The sequence below is a fragment of the Theobroma cacao genome, chromosome 8 (genome assembly GCF_053813885.1).
Source record: "Theobroma cacao isolate CCN51 chromosome 8, ASM5381388v1, whole genome shotgun sequence".
Taxonomy (NCBI): Eukaryota; Viridiplantae; Streptophyta; class Magnoliopsida; order Malvales; family Malvaceae; genus Theobroma; species Theobroma cacao.
Window position 1 is genome coordinate 3833293 of NC_142646.1, and position 16729 is coordinate 3850021.

Below are 16729 nucleotides of genomic sequence, written 5' to 3' on the forward strand. Positions count from 1 at the left end.
TCTTTTTCTATGGATTTGATTTTTGTTTTTATGTTTGATATGACATAAATCCTGTCACAAACATGGAATCACTGTTTGTTTCCCATTGATATAGGGAATATTTTCCCCAGTAACTTCTTTGATTATTAATTCAAAAGAAAATAGTAAGATTTTATTTGGACAAATTCAGTACATAAAGGTCTTGGGGTTAGGTAATACTTACTAGGAGAAAAGGAAGGGTCCACATGTTTTAGATTCAGTTAATCCTATATTTATTTCCAAGTTACTTGAATCCCAGATTGTACTTTGATTTAATTTTATTGGTGATGCTAATTTATTGTACAGAATCTATCCACTGGGAATTAATTGCCATGTATGTGTATATTTATAGCTCTACAACCATGAATATGATCATAGTTGTATAGAGAGATTCTTGTCTATAAGCTTAGAGTAGTCTTTTTTATATTAAAAACCCAACATGTGTATTTAATAAATTTACTTTTTAAATACTATTTCAGTTTAACTAAAAAACAAAGAGATCAGGAAAAAGGAAAATTCTTGAAGATTGGTCCAGCTTTAAAGCAAAGGAAAAGGCTGGACTTTAATAAATTTGTATAATTAAGATAACAAGCAGCTCCAGGGGGTTGAAGGCTATGGATGATGGGATTAAAAGTAGGAGCGATACATGTTATACTTGGCAGGAAAAGAAGGAAGATACTGTATGAATTAAGAAATAAGGGATGGTTTATTGGCCAACAGCTAATTATGCTAATTTTCCCTTTTAGGTAATGCTCAGGCAAAGGATGCTGCCTAATAAGGAAGGGAACAACAAGAAAGGAAGGGCAGATATCCTTTTCCACACGTCTTTAGAACAAACGACAGCTTAACCCTTTTCTTTTATCTCTCCCTCTCTCTCTCTCTCACTTCTCAATCCAAGTATATATAAGGAGAAGTGATTTTTAAGTATGACTATTTCATTCTACATTTGTTATTAATACAACATGGGGGAACAGGAAACAAAAATGAAAGAAAAGTTAAACAAGAAAAGGAAAAAGGGGTCTTGTACAGCACAAGTGAGAAGTGGGAAAGTCTTAAAAACAAATATAATTTTTCACATCAAACTCTTTTATGAGGTGGGGGCAAAAATGGGGGGTAACTGAACTCTAATCAATGCTCATCAGTATGTGAGTTAGATAGGAGAGGGTCTGTTTCAAGTGATGAAGCAGGCTTCACAAGTTCATCATTAATGCACAGTATCCCTTCAAGATCAGCCTTCTTGTTAGTTTCCTTAGAGTTGGAGTACTCTTCTTGTTTTGTTGATATGGGCAATGATGGAAGTTTATTACTTGTTTGTGTCAGCACACTTGCTCTCTCTGCTTGAAGCATCCAATCTGTTCTACAAAGAACTACTAGCATGAAGAATGCGCAGGATACTTGAGCTGCAAGCAAGCCAAGCCAGAGCCCGGCAAACCCCATTTTGGTCATGAAGCCCATCAAGAGAGATACCGGCATCCCCACCAGGTAAAATGACCCCAAATTTATGTTTGCTCCAATGGTTGGCCTGGCGCTACCCCTTAACACCCCGCAACCAGTTGTTTGAGGGCAATTCCCAAGCTCACAAAGCCCAGCAATTGGCAATGCAACTGCTGTAAGCTCAAGAATTTCAGCATCATTAGTGAAAAGCTTGCCCCATTGGTGTCTCATCAAGGTTGCGAACAACATCGCCGCCACGCCTATAGCTACAGCGCAAAAGAGAGAAACGATCATGGAAATGCGAGCTTGTCCAGGCCTCTTTGCGCCAAGTTCATTTCCAACTCTTGTGGATACTCCAACACTCAAAGCTGAAGGGAAGCAATAGACTAGAGAGGTTGTCTGAATAAGGATCCCCATGGAAGCAATGGTAGCCTTAGGGTTAGCAAGTAGGCCGCACAGCAATATCATGATTTCATACCACCACCATTCAAGGCAAACTGAGGCACAAGTTGGCACAGCAAGACCAAGCAGGGAGGACCATCCCCTAAGACAGTCAGTGCTTGGAGTTACCCAAGAATCTTTATATACGCCAGAGAAGTATACGAATGAAGAGAGCAAGAGGAAGAGATTGAGATTAGTCCAGACCATAGCTATGGCCACCCCTGCTACACCAAGCTTAAAATGGACTACGAGAAGGAAATTCAATGGGACGTGGAGAAGCACAGAGATGGCTGAACAGTAAGTTACGGGTAATGTAATGCTTTGAGTCCTGAGGTAAATGCGAAGTGGGTGAAGGAGTGAAAGGAAAAATAGGTCAGGGATGGAGAAAATAATAAATGTACGAGCCACGGATGATATTTCTTGATCTTGACCACACCAAAGAAGGATGCCTTTCATGTTGACCCACATGAAAGAGATAGGGATTGAAGCGGAGAGGAGGAGAAGCACAGTTCTCTGTAGGGTTAAACCAAGAAGTTTCCATTGTTTGGCACCATAAGCTTGCCCGCAAATGGGTTCCATCCCCATGGCTAAACCAGAGATTACAGAGTAGCCAGTAATGTTTGCAACACCAATGGAAAGAGAGCCACCAGCAAGCTCAAGTTCACCAAGATATCCAAGAAAGAGCATGGAGATCATGGCTCTTGAATATAGAAGTAAACTACTCATAGCTGTCGGGCCTGAGATCTTCCCTATGGCTTTGATTTCTTCCATGGCCTGAAAGCAAAGAAAACAAGAAAAATAAGCTGTTGGCTGACAAATAAAAGAAAAAAAAGGAAGACTCTTTCCTAAATGGCTACATATATAGTTTGTCTTCACAATTTAAGCTGTTGTTATACCTCAGAGAGCGTTGGCAATCTATGTAGTTGCTCTTCATCATCCTTGGGAAGATCCACGGTTTTGCTGAAAGGGGTTTTGTTAGAAGAGAGAAATGAGGACGTGGGAGAAGATGGCTTCGGGTTACGCATAGCTCAGAGGTTAGCAACCTTAATTCCTGGATAAAACAAGTTAAGGGAGAAACAAAAAGAAGAGAAAGGAAATGAGGCTGATTGCAAAGGGGGAAAGAAGTCGGTTTTTGCTTTGCTTAAAGCTGTTTGTTTGTTTTGAGGGGTTTGGAGAGGGAGGAATGTGGATATTTATACATGGAGGGGATAGGGGCCTACTCCTAAGAGCGTGTCAATATATCCAGGAGGATGCTGTAAAAGCGTCTACTCAGAAATGCTTTCGAACTTGGAGGGTGTAGGGGTCGGCCATCTTATCTTTTTTTTCTTTTTTTTTTTCTCTCTCTCTCTCTCTATCTCTTATCTCTGAATGTGAGGATAGTCTTTTCGAATTTGTATTCCTTTTGCTCACGCGGAGTGGCGGAGTACTCGAAAGAAAGACGGAGCGAGAGCTCAAAGCTGTGAAGTGTGTACAAGGGGAAGCAGAGCCCTTTGTTCTCATCTTTCCATTAATATAATAATATATTCTTAGTTAGATGGGGTGAAACCCAAACCCCACGAAGGTGATTTTGTAGCATTTGTTTTTAACCGCCAGGTCAATGAGAGTTTGGTATAATGATAATGGGGGGCCCTTTTTGCCATTTTGTATTCATATATGTATACACACACATATGGTGGGTTTACTCTTAAAAAGAGTAATTAAATTACTTGTTTCCCTTTAAGTGGATAATCTTGAAGAAACCCTTCTCTCTTCTCTTTTTAGGTTTTTCTTTTGTACTACACTATAAAAAAGGTAAAGAAGTTTATCTTGAGTTTTGTCAAGTGGGAGTGGATTGACAAGCAAATTAATTCGATCCTCTGTTTGGCGAAATGACAGGAGCATATCGGTATTTTTTTGGACAATGGCTGCTAGCTATAGCTTTGCAGGCAGATAATTTTTTGTTTTCTTTTTTTTTTTTTTTTTGCATGTTCTAAAGGGAGCCATGCATGTTCCATTTTCGCACAGCCCATGTGAAGGAAACCAACTCCATGGCGCTTGACTAGTCGCGGAATATGAAGGGTGGCAAGCTTTTGCTAATATCTGTGTTTTAGGCCCCATCTGTTCTCTCTTTTACTTCATTCTATTTGAGGGCAATGAAGCAGATATACTGGCATGGCGTTGAAGCAATAAAATATTAATACCAAAGAACAAACTTGTGGCGGAGTTTCTTTGTCTATCATATATGGCTGAGCTTGCTGCTGCGCCATCGGTGGTGCAAAAAAGAAAGGAAAAAGAATTGCTTGCTTCTCCATCAAGAGATATGCTAAGATCTTAATCTTATATAATACTATCATATCATCCGCAGCAATAAAATAAGTATGTTATCAAGCTATTCTTGAAGTCAGGCCCTTCAAAAATTTTTATTTAAGCCAGTGGGGCTGTTGAAATCCAAGTAGGCTAAAAGTAATAGAAATAATCAGGGGTGGCTGTCTGAGTCTGGTGTAGGTGTATATCTATATATAAGGTTATCAGTTTCCTCCAAGTTGCTTACTCCCCATGTGTCAGAGATTGGAAGATTTGAGAGATAAGATGGGCAAAAGAAAACTGCCCTGTTTTCCAAATGGGGGAACAAAATCATGCTTTGTTAGCGGGGAAACTTGAGACTTGAGAGGTTAGGGAAATGAGCTAAACATGTGGGGGATTTAGGGGTTCAAGTGACCAAAGTGTCATATCCAGTGGATCTTTTTTCTTTTTATTGACCCTTTTGTTGTTATAACCCCAAAGAAAAAGAAAAGGGAAAACTGTATTTCGGGGTCTTGTTTAAAAAGGTTTATCTTCATGGGTATGTGGAGGTAGGTGTTGGTGTCATGAATGGGACCACCAAGTGTGTTAATGGAGATGACAGTAAAATGGCTGTATGGAAAACCGGCAGATGGAAGAAAGGGAACACTGAGAGACAATTACGTGCTCCAATTGCAACCATTTAATATGTATCCCTTTCCTCACAACAGAGATGAAATTGTCGCTCTGCGGGAGAGAGACCCGTGGCTCTGTCTGGGACTGGGAGGGGCAACAGAAACCCAACCCTACCATCACCCTTCCCAACCAAGTAGAGCAGCAGCAGCAGCAGCATAACCCGTTTCTTTTCTTTTTCTTTTTTTTTTTCCTCTCATTCTGCAGTCTGGGGCACTGGGCAACTTCAAGAATCAGATTTTTGCTTTGTTTCTTGTACAAGATACAAGAAATTACTACTTCTTCCCTGAAATCCATACCCCCCCACCCCAATGTCAGACTCCATGTGTCCCCAGCTCGATAAGTTGCTGTAGATGAGAGTAATGTGTCATGCAACACAACCAACGGACAAATGTTCGTCTCCCATAAAAATTTATATTACTGCGGTTTGAAAAAATGTGAAACCCCAATTTCGAATTTAGCATTCTAATTGGGAAGTGGGGCTTACCGAAGGTAGATCCGACGCCACATTGTAAAAATAGAAATTGACAAGTTCGAGGATCACAAGGGTGAGCGACTATGATGATGATGATGATGATGATGATGACGACGACGATTCTATTCGCTTCTAAAGTTTAATAAAAAGAAGAGAAAAGATAAAACAATTTTGCACCAAGTTGTTGTCGAAGTGGAGTTCAGACAGAATTTCAATTTTGTTGGCATCACCGAAGAGCTTCGTACAATTACCAAATACAAGTTTCAATGGAGGAAAAGGATATGCAACAGTGACAACACCTTTCAGGATTTGACATTAATAAAACATTTTATCTCACACACACTTGTCTAGAAACTCGAACAAATTCACAGATTCCATACCCCTTTTTTTTTTCTTCCCCTAGAAAAAGCTTGATGCTAAGACGAAGAAGAAAGGAAAAAGCTCGCATTGATGCCCTAAGGTATCTCTTACTAGCTCATGTGTCAACAAATTGAGCTTTGATGGAACTTGAATGTACAAGAATGCAAGCTTTGCTTTGGTTTGGTTTTTTTTTTATTCATTTTTGTACGGGGAAAAGTCACAAATATTCTATTACTACTACTGTTTTCCTGTTTCCAATGTTCCATCCAAATGCCACAGCTGTGTCTGATGAAATGCAAATGCACCAATATCAATGCATAGTCGATGGTACATTTGGGTTTTTTTTTTTACCCACATAATACGTAGAAAGTTCTTTTCTATCAGTGTTAATCAGCCACAAGACTACAAGTTTCTTTTGCATGATTGTAACATGCTGGATCAAACTGTACTCTAAAAGGGTCAGATCTTTTAAATGCTTTTCTACAGGGATTCGATAGAAAGCGCTGTGTGGGGGGAGCATTGAAAGCAAAACAGCCTTTCATGGATACTGATAAAGTGCAATAAACACAAGAATTTATTCCAACGTTCAGATGCAAGCAACGAAAAAATAGAGGAAAAATAAAATAAAGATATGTGAAAAAAGAACAGAACAATCATAAAGAGCGCCCTTCCATAAAAATCAACCAAGCTTTTCAAAGAAAAAAGGAAAAATCAAGAGCATAAAAGACATGTCTCCATCAAGGTTTCAATCAGCACAACTCACATACTTACTGTTGGCCACCAAGCACAATTCACCACATTCATACAACGAATTCGGGCACAAAATGCATGAGATTCCAATCCATCATGATTGGACCACAAATGGGCAATTGCAAGATTTCCTTTCACCCAAAATACAAAAAATTTTATGCATACAAAGAAAAAAAAGTTGATGTTTTCGAAAGGAATAGATCCCAATCAGCAGCAACTTATCTTGGTGCTAAGGAAGTAGTCTTGGGACTAATTCTCGAATCAACATTCAAGGCTTACACCAACATTTTCAAGCAGGTGGGCAGATTTTTCATCAAAATAAAATTCTCCACTGATTTTTAGATAACTTGGCTCGTCCAGAATTCAATGAAAGCTACAATATACCTTTTTTTGGGACAAACTTCATTGAAAGCTACATTATTTGTTACCATTACATTTTAAGTTGCCAGAATTCAATGAAAGCTACAATATACCCATTAGTTGTATTTCATTTTCCATCATTCCTTCCACGTGGTGTCCGCCATTTCCATTTTGAAGGGCCGCCTCAATGAGCAATTCTGGAAACTTAGCTACTGTTCTAGAAACGATCTGTTTTGAGTTTCTTGCTTCTAAATATTAATTGTAAAGGTGTGAACTTCTAAAAGATGTAAAAGCTTCAAAACGTGATGCAGTCCAGTAATTCACTCATGATTTGCAACATAACATACTGCTAGCCGAACTCTGGCTCATTACTAGTTGAAAACCAGCTCAACTTTCGGTGTTTCAAATGTCAAATAGAAAAATATATTGGCAAACAAAACCTCAGATCATAATGATTTTATTGATCAATAAAGTAACAATAGCTATATACAAAACTCTTGCTATCTGAACAATTTAATATTCATGTTCATGGCATACAAAAAATAAGGTACAACAAAATACCTCATGGGAGGGCCCTGGGCTTCTGTGAACTACTGCGAGGGATAGCCAAGATTGCTATCAGTCCACTGGTGAGGGCTGCAACAGCTGCTACGGCAAAAGCTGGTGAGTTTCCACCACCAAATAGCTGATCCCATGGTCCACTTCCCACAGACACCACGACCTATTGTTAACAACCAAAATTTCACAACTTAAGTAGCTAGAAGAAGATAATAGAAAGACGAGCTATGAAGCCTGTCCCACAGAATTTCCATCACATTAAAAATATCGAGTAACATATTTTCTCTTAATGCTAAGCCCCAAAGATGGAAGGCATTTTAGAAGATCATAGTTGATGTACTTAAGGAAATATATTGGACAAATACTTTAATAACATATCAAAATTGCGATTGCAATTTTCAGTCTTGCATTCACTTAGGGGTCAAGCTAAGAACATGTAAACTTACAAATTTATGATGCTAGATGTTTAGAATAAAAGCAACATTCTGAAGTTACCAATCATGGATAAAATTAACGTGTAGTTAGCAAAAAAAATTAGAAATTTTTAAACAGAAAAAGACCAATAAATTACAATTTCACATAAGTTTGAGCAAAGGACTGCCATTCGCTATATATTATAGAAACTGATGTACAACTATGATAGAGAAGGAAAGCCCTTGATTAGTTTGAAACACTCTTAGTCAAGGAGAGTTTTGCTGGCCAGACTAGATCGAAGTTTAAAAAGGAGAACACGGTCTTTGCACTGAAGCGGGGCAGGATTAATCTAATAAAATTATGAACTAATACAACAATGAGGTGGTCCAAATTAGTTTCCCAATTTATGTAACAAAGCTATAGAAGCATTTTAATGACCTGTATCATTAAACTTCCACATAAACATAAGCAAGTCTTTGCTTTTCCCAAATTTTCAAAAGGTTATTCATCCAATGTCCCCATAATTTTATCCTTATAATCGGAGTATTAAAATATGTTCCTAAGACTTTAATGTTTACAGACACATGTGCAAATAAAATATTTTAAGTCAAATACGAGAAGTGCATAAGACCATATCATTTCAAAATCATGTTATATTTGAATACTAAGAATTTCCAGGAAAAGAAAATTTACAGAAGTTGAAAACTAAACTACAAGAAGTGATACATAAATCATCTCTTCCCTCAAATTGTTGGAATGGATGCTTGGTAGCACCTAAAAAATTGATGCTACTATTAATGCACTATCTGTGTGCATGTGCGTGTTCATATTAAAATCCTTCATGAGATGAACATGAAACAAGAACTCCCCCCAAACCTAATAATATTCACTACAAACACAAATTAACATATTTCCAACTTGTTAAAATGTTTGAATGACATTAAGAAGAATGAATTGTTTAAACTTAAACCACATTTCAGAAATTATAAGAAAGGCAGAAATCTAATCCACTTCAATTATTCAAATGGGCTATAATGAATGATGTGATCATTTCAAAAAAGTGGTCCCATGCATGACAGGCTGATATCACATTTTTATTTCCAATTAAATAAACCATCAAACCAAAAAGTTAACTGAGGCCATCAGTAGTCCAACTACTGGGATATGATGAAGACTGAGAGGCATCCAACAGGTGATTGCATAATTTCAAGAACAAATGATACTACCACATAAATTTTTTTAGTGATATCTCCATAAGGAGTAGGTGAAAATGAACAGCAGTTCCTACACATGTAAGCACAGTGCATGACTTTTATCACTCCGTGTGATGGAATGTTCCCCTTCATAATAAGACCAACTATAAGCAAACCTACCGTAATAAAATGCTACTTGCATTAAACAATTAGCTCATAAGAACATTTAAAATTTACAGATGTCAAATTGCCCTGCCCTTTTTATAATAAACAAAACAAAAATTCCCTGGCCCAACAAGGACTCTGCCTCTTGCCCTGATCAGCTTCATATCGGGGCTTACTTCATGGATTGGGAATGGGGACAGGGACAAGGGAGACACTCCCTGCCCTGCTGGGACATCAATCATCAATGAAATTTTTAATCTATTTTACAATTAACTTAGCAAATTTTTTGATTAATTTTCTTCAGGAGGGATTGTTGTTCCAATTGATGTCAATTCTTATTTAACTAGGTTATTTAGGTGTAATAAGTGAAAATTAAACAAGTGAGTGTTACAATCTCTTAGTTCCATATGTATGTATGTATGTATAATCAATTCAGGGATCCCATTCCCATCATGAATCTATAGGGACACTGAGGGCATGTCAATTGAAGTCAGGGGCAGGGAGCCGAAAATTAATAAATTCCAATGAAGTTCAGTTTAGTGCAGTCCCAAAGGCAATAAAATGAATTCAGGAGCAAAGCAATACCTGTGGAATCACAATGGCAAGATTTAGGACACCCATTGATAAACCTACAGAAAACAACCAAGAGAATCAGTGCCTTAGCCACTTCTAGACACGGTAAAAGAGAGGAAAATTTTAGATACAAAAATAAAAATTTTGCCTACCCTGCCCAAGTCCCAAAGCCTCTATTCGTGTGGATATCAAGGCATATGGAACACTATAAGTAATCTGCAACAAAATATTCCAATGACATTAGTTAAATTTACAAGCTGAAAACTACCAGAAAATTTTTTAAAAAAATTGGGCCTGTTTTAAGAACTGTCATGCTCAAATTCACCATTAAAATATCAATAGGACACTCAATATTTTAGTACTTTCATGCCTAATCATTGATGATGTTTTATCTTTGAACCAAGAAGATCAGCAAGTGGAGATTGATTAACTTTAATTTTCTGAATGCCTATGCAGGGTATCCAAATGTTGATTGCACAAAGTCCATGTGCAGAAAACAACTACAATTTCTTCACCTTTTATTCTTGATAAATTCAATAGAAAAGATCACATGATTTTCTGTAGGAGAAAGAGCAGCTTACCGACAATGGAACACCAAGAATGGAAAAAATCACTAGTGCAGCAATCACAATGCCATTTGGGGGTAGATCACGGCCGATATAATCCATATGGTTTGCCACATAAGATAGAATGAGCATTAAAAGAAAGCAGAGAGCCATGAGAATGTTTGAAACTCCCCAGACAAAACCAGCTCCCCATTTGCTGCAAAGCTTCTCCATAAGCACTGAAGTAATTCCTAGAACAACTGAATTTAACATCAGCCCAAATGCACCCATCCTGACCCCAGCATTGTAATTATACCCTTCGTTTGGCTGGCCACCATATATCTCTCGACCCATCCAATCAGTATCGAAGAGAAGAAAAGGGAACCATCCAATCCAGTTTAGTGCAGTAACAGACAAGATTATCCATATAGGCCCGGTGAAATATCTAAATGTTCCAAATAATTCCCATAGAAAAGCTTCTTCAGCTTGGCCTGACTGTTCAGGCCCCTCTTCATGAAAGGGTGTAGATCTATCCAATGAACCTAGAGGTACTTCTTTTGCAGCTGAAATGCTTACATATGTAGTAATTGCAATAAAAATAATGTCTAGAAAGAAGGCAGACTTGAGATTTGCACAGTCAACATCACAGGCAGCTGTCATGGTAAATGAAAGAATCTTAAACCAACCACTGTATGATCCTGTTGCAAAGCCAAGAACATTGCCAACAGCCATAAACAGTGAGAAGTAAGCATTTGCTACTCGAGTTCTTCTATGATCCTTTCCTAACATAAGAGAGAAAGACAGCAAGATAATGTCAATTTGTAGCTTGGTTCCAAGGATTTTATCTTTATACATGAAACAAGTGCAGACACAATTTTTTACTGGTATTGGGCAATATAAATAACCCCATCATTGTAACTTTAATATGTTTGTGTGTGCATTTACATGCAAAAACATGTAACTGCTGAAATATTTTCACTTGGTTTCTGATTGGAATTGCAAACCTGGCAACAATAGCTGTCAAATTTCTTTCATCTATTCTATGTGCAGGAACTTTAGGTATTATTATCATGAAATGTTGTAGTATAATCTCAGGTGCCAGTAAAAAGGATAATCTATTGAAAACCTTTTTGTAGAAGTTTGGCTCCATGCCTCAGACAGTCACATTCTAAGTAGTATTACATAAGATATTTTGAAACATGAAGATTTATCGCTTAAAATGGCAATGATATGATAATCTCTATGTGAAAAAGGAATAAACAAAACCTAAGAGAAGAATTTTTATGTCTAGCTCAAACAAACAACTTTTGCAACCTACTTCAAGACATTGCAGGAGCTGTTAGTAGTATGCATTTTCAAGCTCTAATTAAACTTGGAAACCTCCCTACATACCACCCATGATTGCTAAAAATGTGGGATGGAAAACATCTGATCAGCATACATACCATATACATGTGGAACAATCTCGGAAGGTTATTCATTCTTGAAGGAAATGAAATGATCACATGATAGCTAAATTATCTGATCAAGCTGCATTTAGGTAGACCCTAAGTTGGTAACAGTTATATACTTACCTATCACATTGCATTTGCAAATATTCAACAAACTGTACGGAACCAAAATGAAAAAAAAAAAAACTATTGTAATTATTATAACAACCAAAACTATATCTGAAGGGGCACAACCGTCCACCGAATTCATATTTTAAAAAATAAAATTTCAGACAAGCACTAGAGGCACAATCATAAAAAGATAAATACTACCAATTATCAAATGTAAAATAATTAATATTCAATGATGAGTGTCCAGTGATGGCTCCCTTGCTTTACTCTTTAAAAAGATGCCACAGAAAACGAAATAACCATATTTCTCCATAAAAAATATTGAAAAGAAAAAGAAAAGAAATTAAGCTAACAGTATCTTCTAGGGTTTATATGATTCTAAACAAAACAAAAGGAAAATGCATGAAAAAAGGGAAAAAGAAACCAACCAGTAAGATCAGCTAGAAGAGCTCTGCAAGGACCTTGTGTCATATTATTAGCAACATCAAGAATCCAAAACCCGAAAACAAACACCGCGATAGCTCTCGGTCGGTAGCTTCCTGTATCGCCGAACAACCATCCGATATCGGCGGAGTGACCGATGATCAAAACGGCAGCGATAATCGAAACTGCACCAGCCACAATAAAAGGTCGACGACGACCGAACCGGCTGGTGCATCGGTCGCTCATGTGGCCCACCAAAGGCTGTACCAGGAGGCCCGAAAGTGGCCCGCATAGCCATATGATGCTGGCCCACGCGTGAGGTATACCTAGCTCTTGAACGTAAGGTGTCAAGAGAGAGAGTTGCAAGGCCCACCCGAATTGTATCCCGCACGCCACGGATGCGACTCGAAGCAGCTGCCGGAGTCGAACTCTAGCTCGAACCGGCGGTCGAGCTGCCGGTCGAGTTGAAGACGACGTTGGAGGTCTCCCTCTGGCTCGTTGGCGGTCTGCTTCGGGGATCGCCATCCCTTTCATTTGAATTTCACGATTTCTTCTTTCTTTCTCTCTCTATAACTGTTTCCTTTTTCTCTCTCTAAGACGGAATTTCTGGTACTCTGGTCGTTGAAATTTGAGTTTCCGTTGTGCGAGGTGGCGGTTCCCGTGGAGAGAGTGGAAAGAAGACTGGCAGGTTAGACTGTGACGAGATAATCAACTAAGTAATGGAAATGACCTTCAAATTGAAGAAAATTACAAAGGAAGCCAGACGCGAAAATAACCGAGAAATTAGGAAATTGACTTAAATGGAAATTTTGAGGCTATTCCGAGGGCAAATATCGGTTCAGGATATTTTTGTTGTTTTCCAATCCATCGTAACCTCAACTGGCAAAGTTTCCCCGATAATAAGGTTCAGTTTCGAAATTGTAGGATTCCTCTTCAAATGACGAAACCACCCTTACAAAAATGCAAGACAACATGGTCATTTTAGGGAAAAAAATAGAAACAAATTTTAATAATTAAAAGATTTCCGTGTAGTTGGATTTGCGAAGTTTGTTTAGGTGGCCCCTCAAGGTCGGCCAACTTTTGCTCTTTTTAGCATGTGCTCTTGAATCAAACACTTCAAAAATAAATAAATAAATAATTGGCTTACTCTTTTTTATTTTCTTTCTTTTTTTAGCTTTTGGGCTGTTAAAGTTAAGATTAAAGAGCTTATGCTTATTTGCCAAGTATACCCAGAGGATTGCTTCGTTTTCTTCCTGTTTGGATTGTCGTTTTATCACTGTCCTATGATTCTACTTTTTTTTTTGTTCTTTTTGGTGATAAATTATTAGGTTATATAGTAATGTTAATCATTGCATTTCATATATTTATTTATTGATTTATTATACGGCAACAAATTATGTGGGGCTCCTTTTCTAAGTGTTGGCAACATGATTTTAGCCTGCCTTTTGGCTTTTCCCTCACCTGTCGATATAATTAGTCAAGGGGTCACTACTTTGGTCACTGTCTTTCTTTTCAACACAACACAACACAACCCAAAGATAATGCTTTAATTAGCTCCTTGCATTAACTTAACTAATTCTCATCACTAATTAAGAATGTGCTTCTTTTTATTAAGATGTAAATATAATTACATAAATCAACATAAAATTAAATTGAACCCAGTACGGTAAGATTTTAATTAAAATTTTAAAAAATTAAAATAAACAACGACTCATTAAATATCTAAAATTTGGATTATGATTGTCCAAGGAGATATGGCCAAATTTAAGTACTGTTTGAAATGACATACAACATTTATTGAAATTGTTTTGAGTAAGGAAATGAAATTTGGGAAGACATGTATAATCACAGGCTTGATTTTATTTTGGATGTTGATCTTGTTTTAATAATGACTTTAGTGATCAGCATACTCAGCACAAGGGTGGAATATTTTGCTAGCTAGCCTACTATTTGCTTGCTTGCACCGCAAATAGACTCTTTGGGGGGTGGGGGTTTGCAACACCCAAGGAATGATGATGCAAAGAAAAAAAAAACTAAAGGAAACGGTTTGAAAGGTATAAACCATGACATCTTATGAAACATCCTTTTAAATGAACCCTTGATTAACGTTAATATTCATATCTTAATTAGGGTTAACACACCTAATCCGTATATGTTATGATTATATACACGTCTAATTTTGTCTTCGGAAAAGTGTTTGAAGCGTCTCTGAATTAAGGGGGAAACCCAGGATAAGAGGGAATTTACAATCCAATTGGAAACGGTAAGATGGGATGGAGAAAAACAAGAAAACTTTTAGGCACATGACCTCGGTTTCACCTCGACGACAAAAGCTGCCCATTATCAGTTGCACTTGAAGACGAAGGCAAATGGGGAAGGCGTACGCGTACGACATACGTCCAAGAAGGCAGAAAATATTGAGTGCCTTAGATTTGGGCCACCGGCTCCCTCGTCACAGTCAACTATACACAACAGCTAGACATATCTGGTTTTGTCTTTGTCAGTGCTTTCGGTCCTTTCTTCCTTGTACTTGGAAAGACAACACGATCTCGTATCTATGTGGGGCCTTGGTTGTATCAGCTACCGAGCCGTGGACTGCACCATACAAACAGAGAGTGATCACTGATCAGCAGTGTGAAAAGCCAGCCAGCCAGCCAGCTGGGTTATATATTATACAGTATTTTTCTTGAATCGTTAAATATTACACTAAAATTTTGAAATTTCATAAATAAGATGAAAAGGTTGTCACATATTCCATTAAATTATAAAAAACTTCCATGGAATGAATAATCGTCCATTTTCATTTTCCCAAAAGAGAAACAGAATAGAAGGTCGCCTAATTTAGTGTTTAGGCCCTCATTTATTGTTTCAGTGTAGGCCTGTACCGAGAAGTGAATTAAGCCCATGTTAAACCTTATTTGTTCCCGCAGCCCAGTTCCTGGAAAAGGCCACTCTTGTATTCTTGTGACTTCAAGCACAAGAAGGGACAAATTCCTGCATCAGTAAGATTGCGATTTCATTGGGATCTTTCTGTCTATGGGTATGGTCAGAAGCCTTCCACTGCCACAAAGCATTGCCATATTAAGCAAATGTCATTCCTAGACCACCAGAATTCCGACACATGAATGCACGAAAAGCGGCTTACACCTTCCTCCAAAAGAAAAGCAGAAAACTTTGATTCTCCTACTTAGCCTTTCCAAATGCCTACTGCTGAAGAAAATTCAAAATTTCTGACCCCTCCGTCATCAAGGAGTGACGAAGTAAACAATCCTTTAAATAATTTAATTCAAATGACACTCGGTGGTCGGTATTTCCATAACTATATAAACCGCCTTCCCCTCCCTGCATAGCCCTTTGCAAAATAATACTCACTTTTTATTCACAAGACAAATAGCATCCATGGCGGACAGAAATGGATCAAATGTTCGTGAGAGTTTTGAATCTTTCTTCAATGGCTGGCTCGTTCGCCAGGAAAACTTCCTCGACCAGCCCGTCCAAGCACTCACATCCCAGGATGGGCACGAAATCGAGCAGCGCGGAAGCTTGGTTCAGGAAGTCTTGTCTCACTACGAACAGTACTTAGAAGAGAAATCCAAGGCAGCGAAAGACCAAGTGTTCCTCTTCTACTCTCCACCATGGTTAAGTTCGTTCGAGAAGACTTTGCTCTGGATTGGCGGGTTCAAACCATTCTTACTCTTTAACTACTCGCCAGCTCAGTAACAGAGTTAACTCCGGAACAAGAAGAAACCATCGAGCGAGTTAAATACGAGACTAGAAGAGAAGAGCGAGAGTTGACAGAGGCAATGGGGACAGTGAAGAAGGTGATTGAGATCCTGAGTCCAGTGCAGACAGTGAAGTTTCTAGCTGCTTCTGCTGAGTTTCAGCTTAGAGTAAGGAAATGGGGTTTACAAAAAGACCAACACAGAGCAACAGGATTGCGGTTAGCCTAGACTCCTGGAACTGCGAGTTAATTTCAAATTAATAACTAATATATAGTATTTTGTGCTATTCTGGAAAGAGAATCTGCTCTGCCGTCAATTTCTTGTCTGTATTTGCGATAATGAATATCAAGGCCCCTTTCTTTTTCTGTCTTGCAGCGGTTGAATAAGAGTGGATCAAGGCCACGCTCCTCAAAGAATGCTGCCAAAATCATCTGGATGCAACTTTCTTTGTAATTTGACATATTTATGACAATGATTTCTGTTCGTTTTGGACTATGATTTTAAGATCAACTTTGTTTTCATTTCCCCTTCCTTTTTGAGTCATTCAATCATCCCAAACTCACAAGGATCACAGCTGGGAACTGAAGCAAACTGTTTCTTTCAAGAACCTCGCTACTGATGTCGTTGTTGGACTCGACAGTCTTACAGGCCTATGGGATCTGCTCTCGTCTCTGTAGCCCTCTGCAGGTTGCTGGGCTTACCTGGAGCAAATTCATGTCTACCCAAAGGTTTAAGGCTCATTGAAGAATGAATGTGAGTAGACTTGTCAAAATGGGGCTCGTTC

At 38.2% G+C, this 16729-nt stretch overlaps 3 protein-coding genes across 3 annotated transcripts; 1 reads left to right on the forward strand and 2 right to left on the reverse strand.

The window, feature by feature from the left end:
• Nucleotides 1-807: 807 nt before the first annotated feature.
• ZF14 (MATE efflux family protein) lies at nucleotides 808-3115 on the reverse strand. The gene is made up of 2 exons (XM_007018297.3): nucleotides 2790-3115; nucleotides 808-2667 (listed from the first exon to the last, which is right to left on the reverse strand). The coding sequence occupies exons 1-2, from the start codon at nucleotides 2916-2918 to the stop codon at nucleotides 1147-1149; spliced, it is 1650 nt and encodes a 549-aa protein (XP_007018359.2). The 5' UTR covers nucleotides 2919-3115; the 3' UTR covers nucleotides 808-1146.
• A 4101-nt stretch (nucleotides 3116-7216) lies between these two features.
• On the reverse strand, nucleotides 7217-13184 carry SUT4 (sucrose transporter 4). Its single transcript, XM_007018300.3, has 5 exons — nucleotides 12229-13184; nucleotides 10275-11020; nucleotides 9846-9909; nucleotides 9706-9749; nucleotides 7217-7511 (listed from the first exon to the last, which is right to left on the reverse strand). The coding sequence occupies exons 1-5, from the start codon at nucleotides 12755-12757 to the stop codon at nucleotides 7353-7355; spliced, it is 1542 nt and encodes a 513-aa protein (XP_007018362.1). The 5' UTR covers nucleotides 12758-13184; the 3' UTR covers nucleotides 7217-7352.
• A 2315-nt stretch (nucleotides 13185-15499) lies between these two features.
• Nucleotides 15500-16361, forward strand: LOC18591886 (protein ZW2). Its single transcript, XM_018125475.2, is given in 2 exon segments — nucleotides 15500-15920; nucleotides 15923-16361. Coding segments are annotated over 2 exon segments (549 nt in total). The 5' UTR covers nucleotides 15500-15622; the 3' UTR covers nucleotides 16174-16361.
• Nucleotides 16362-16729: the final 368 nt, after the last annotated feature.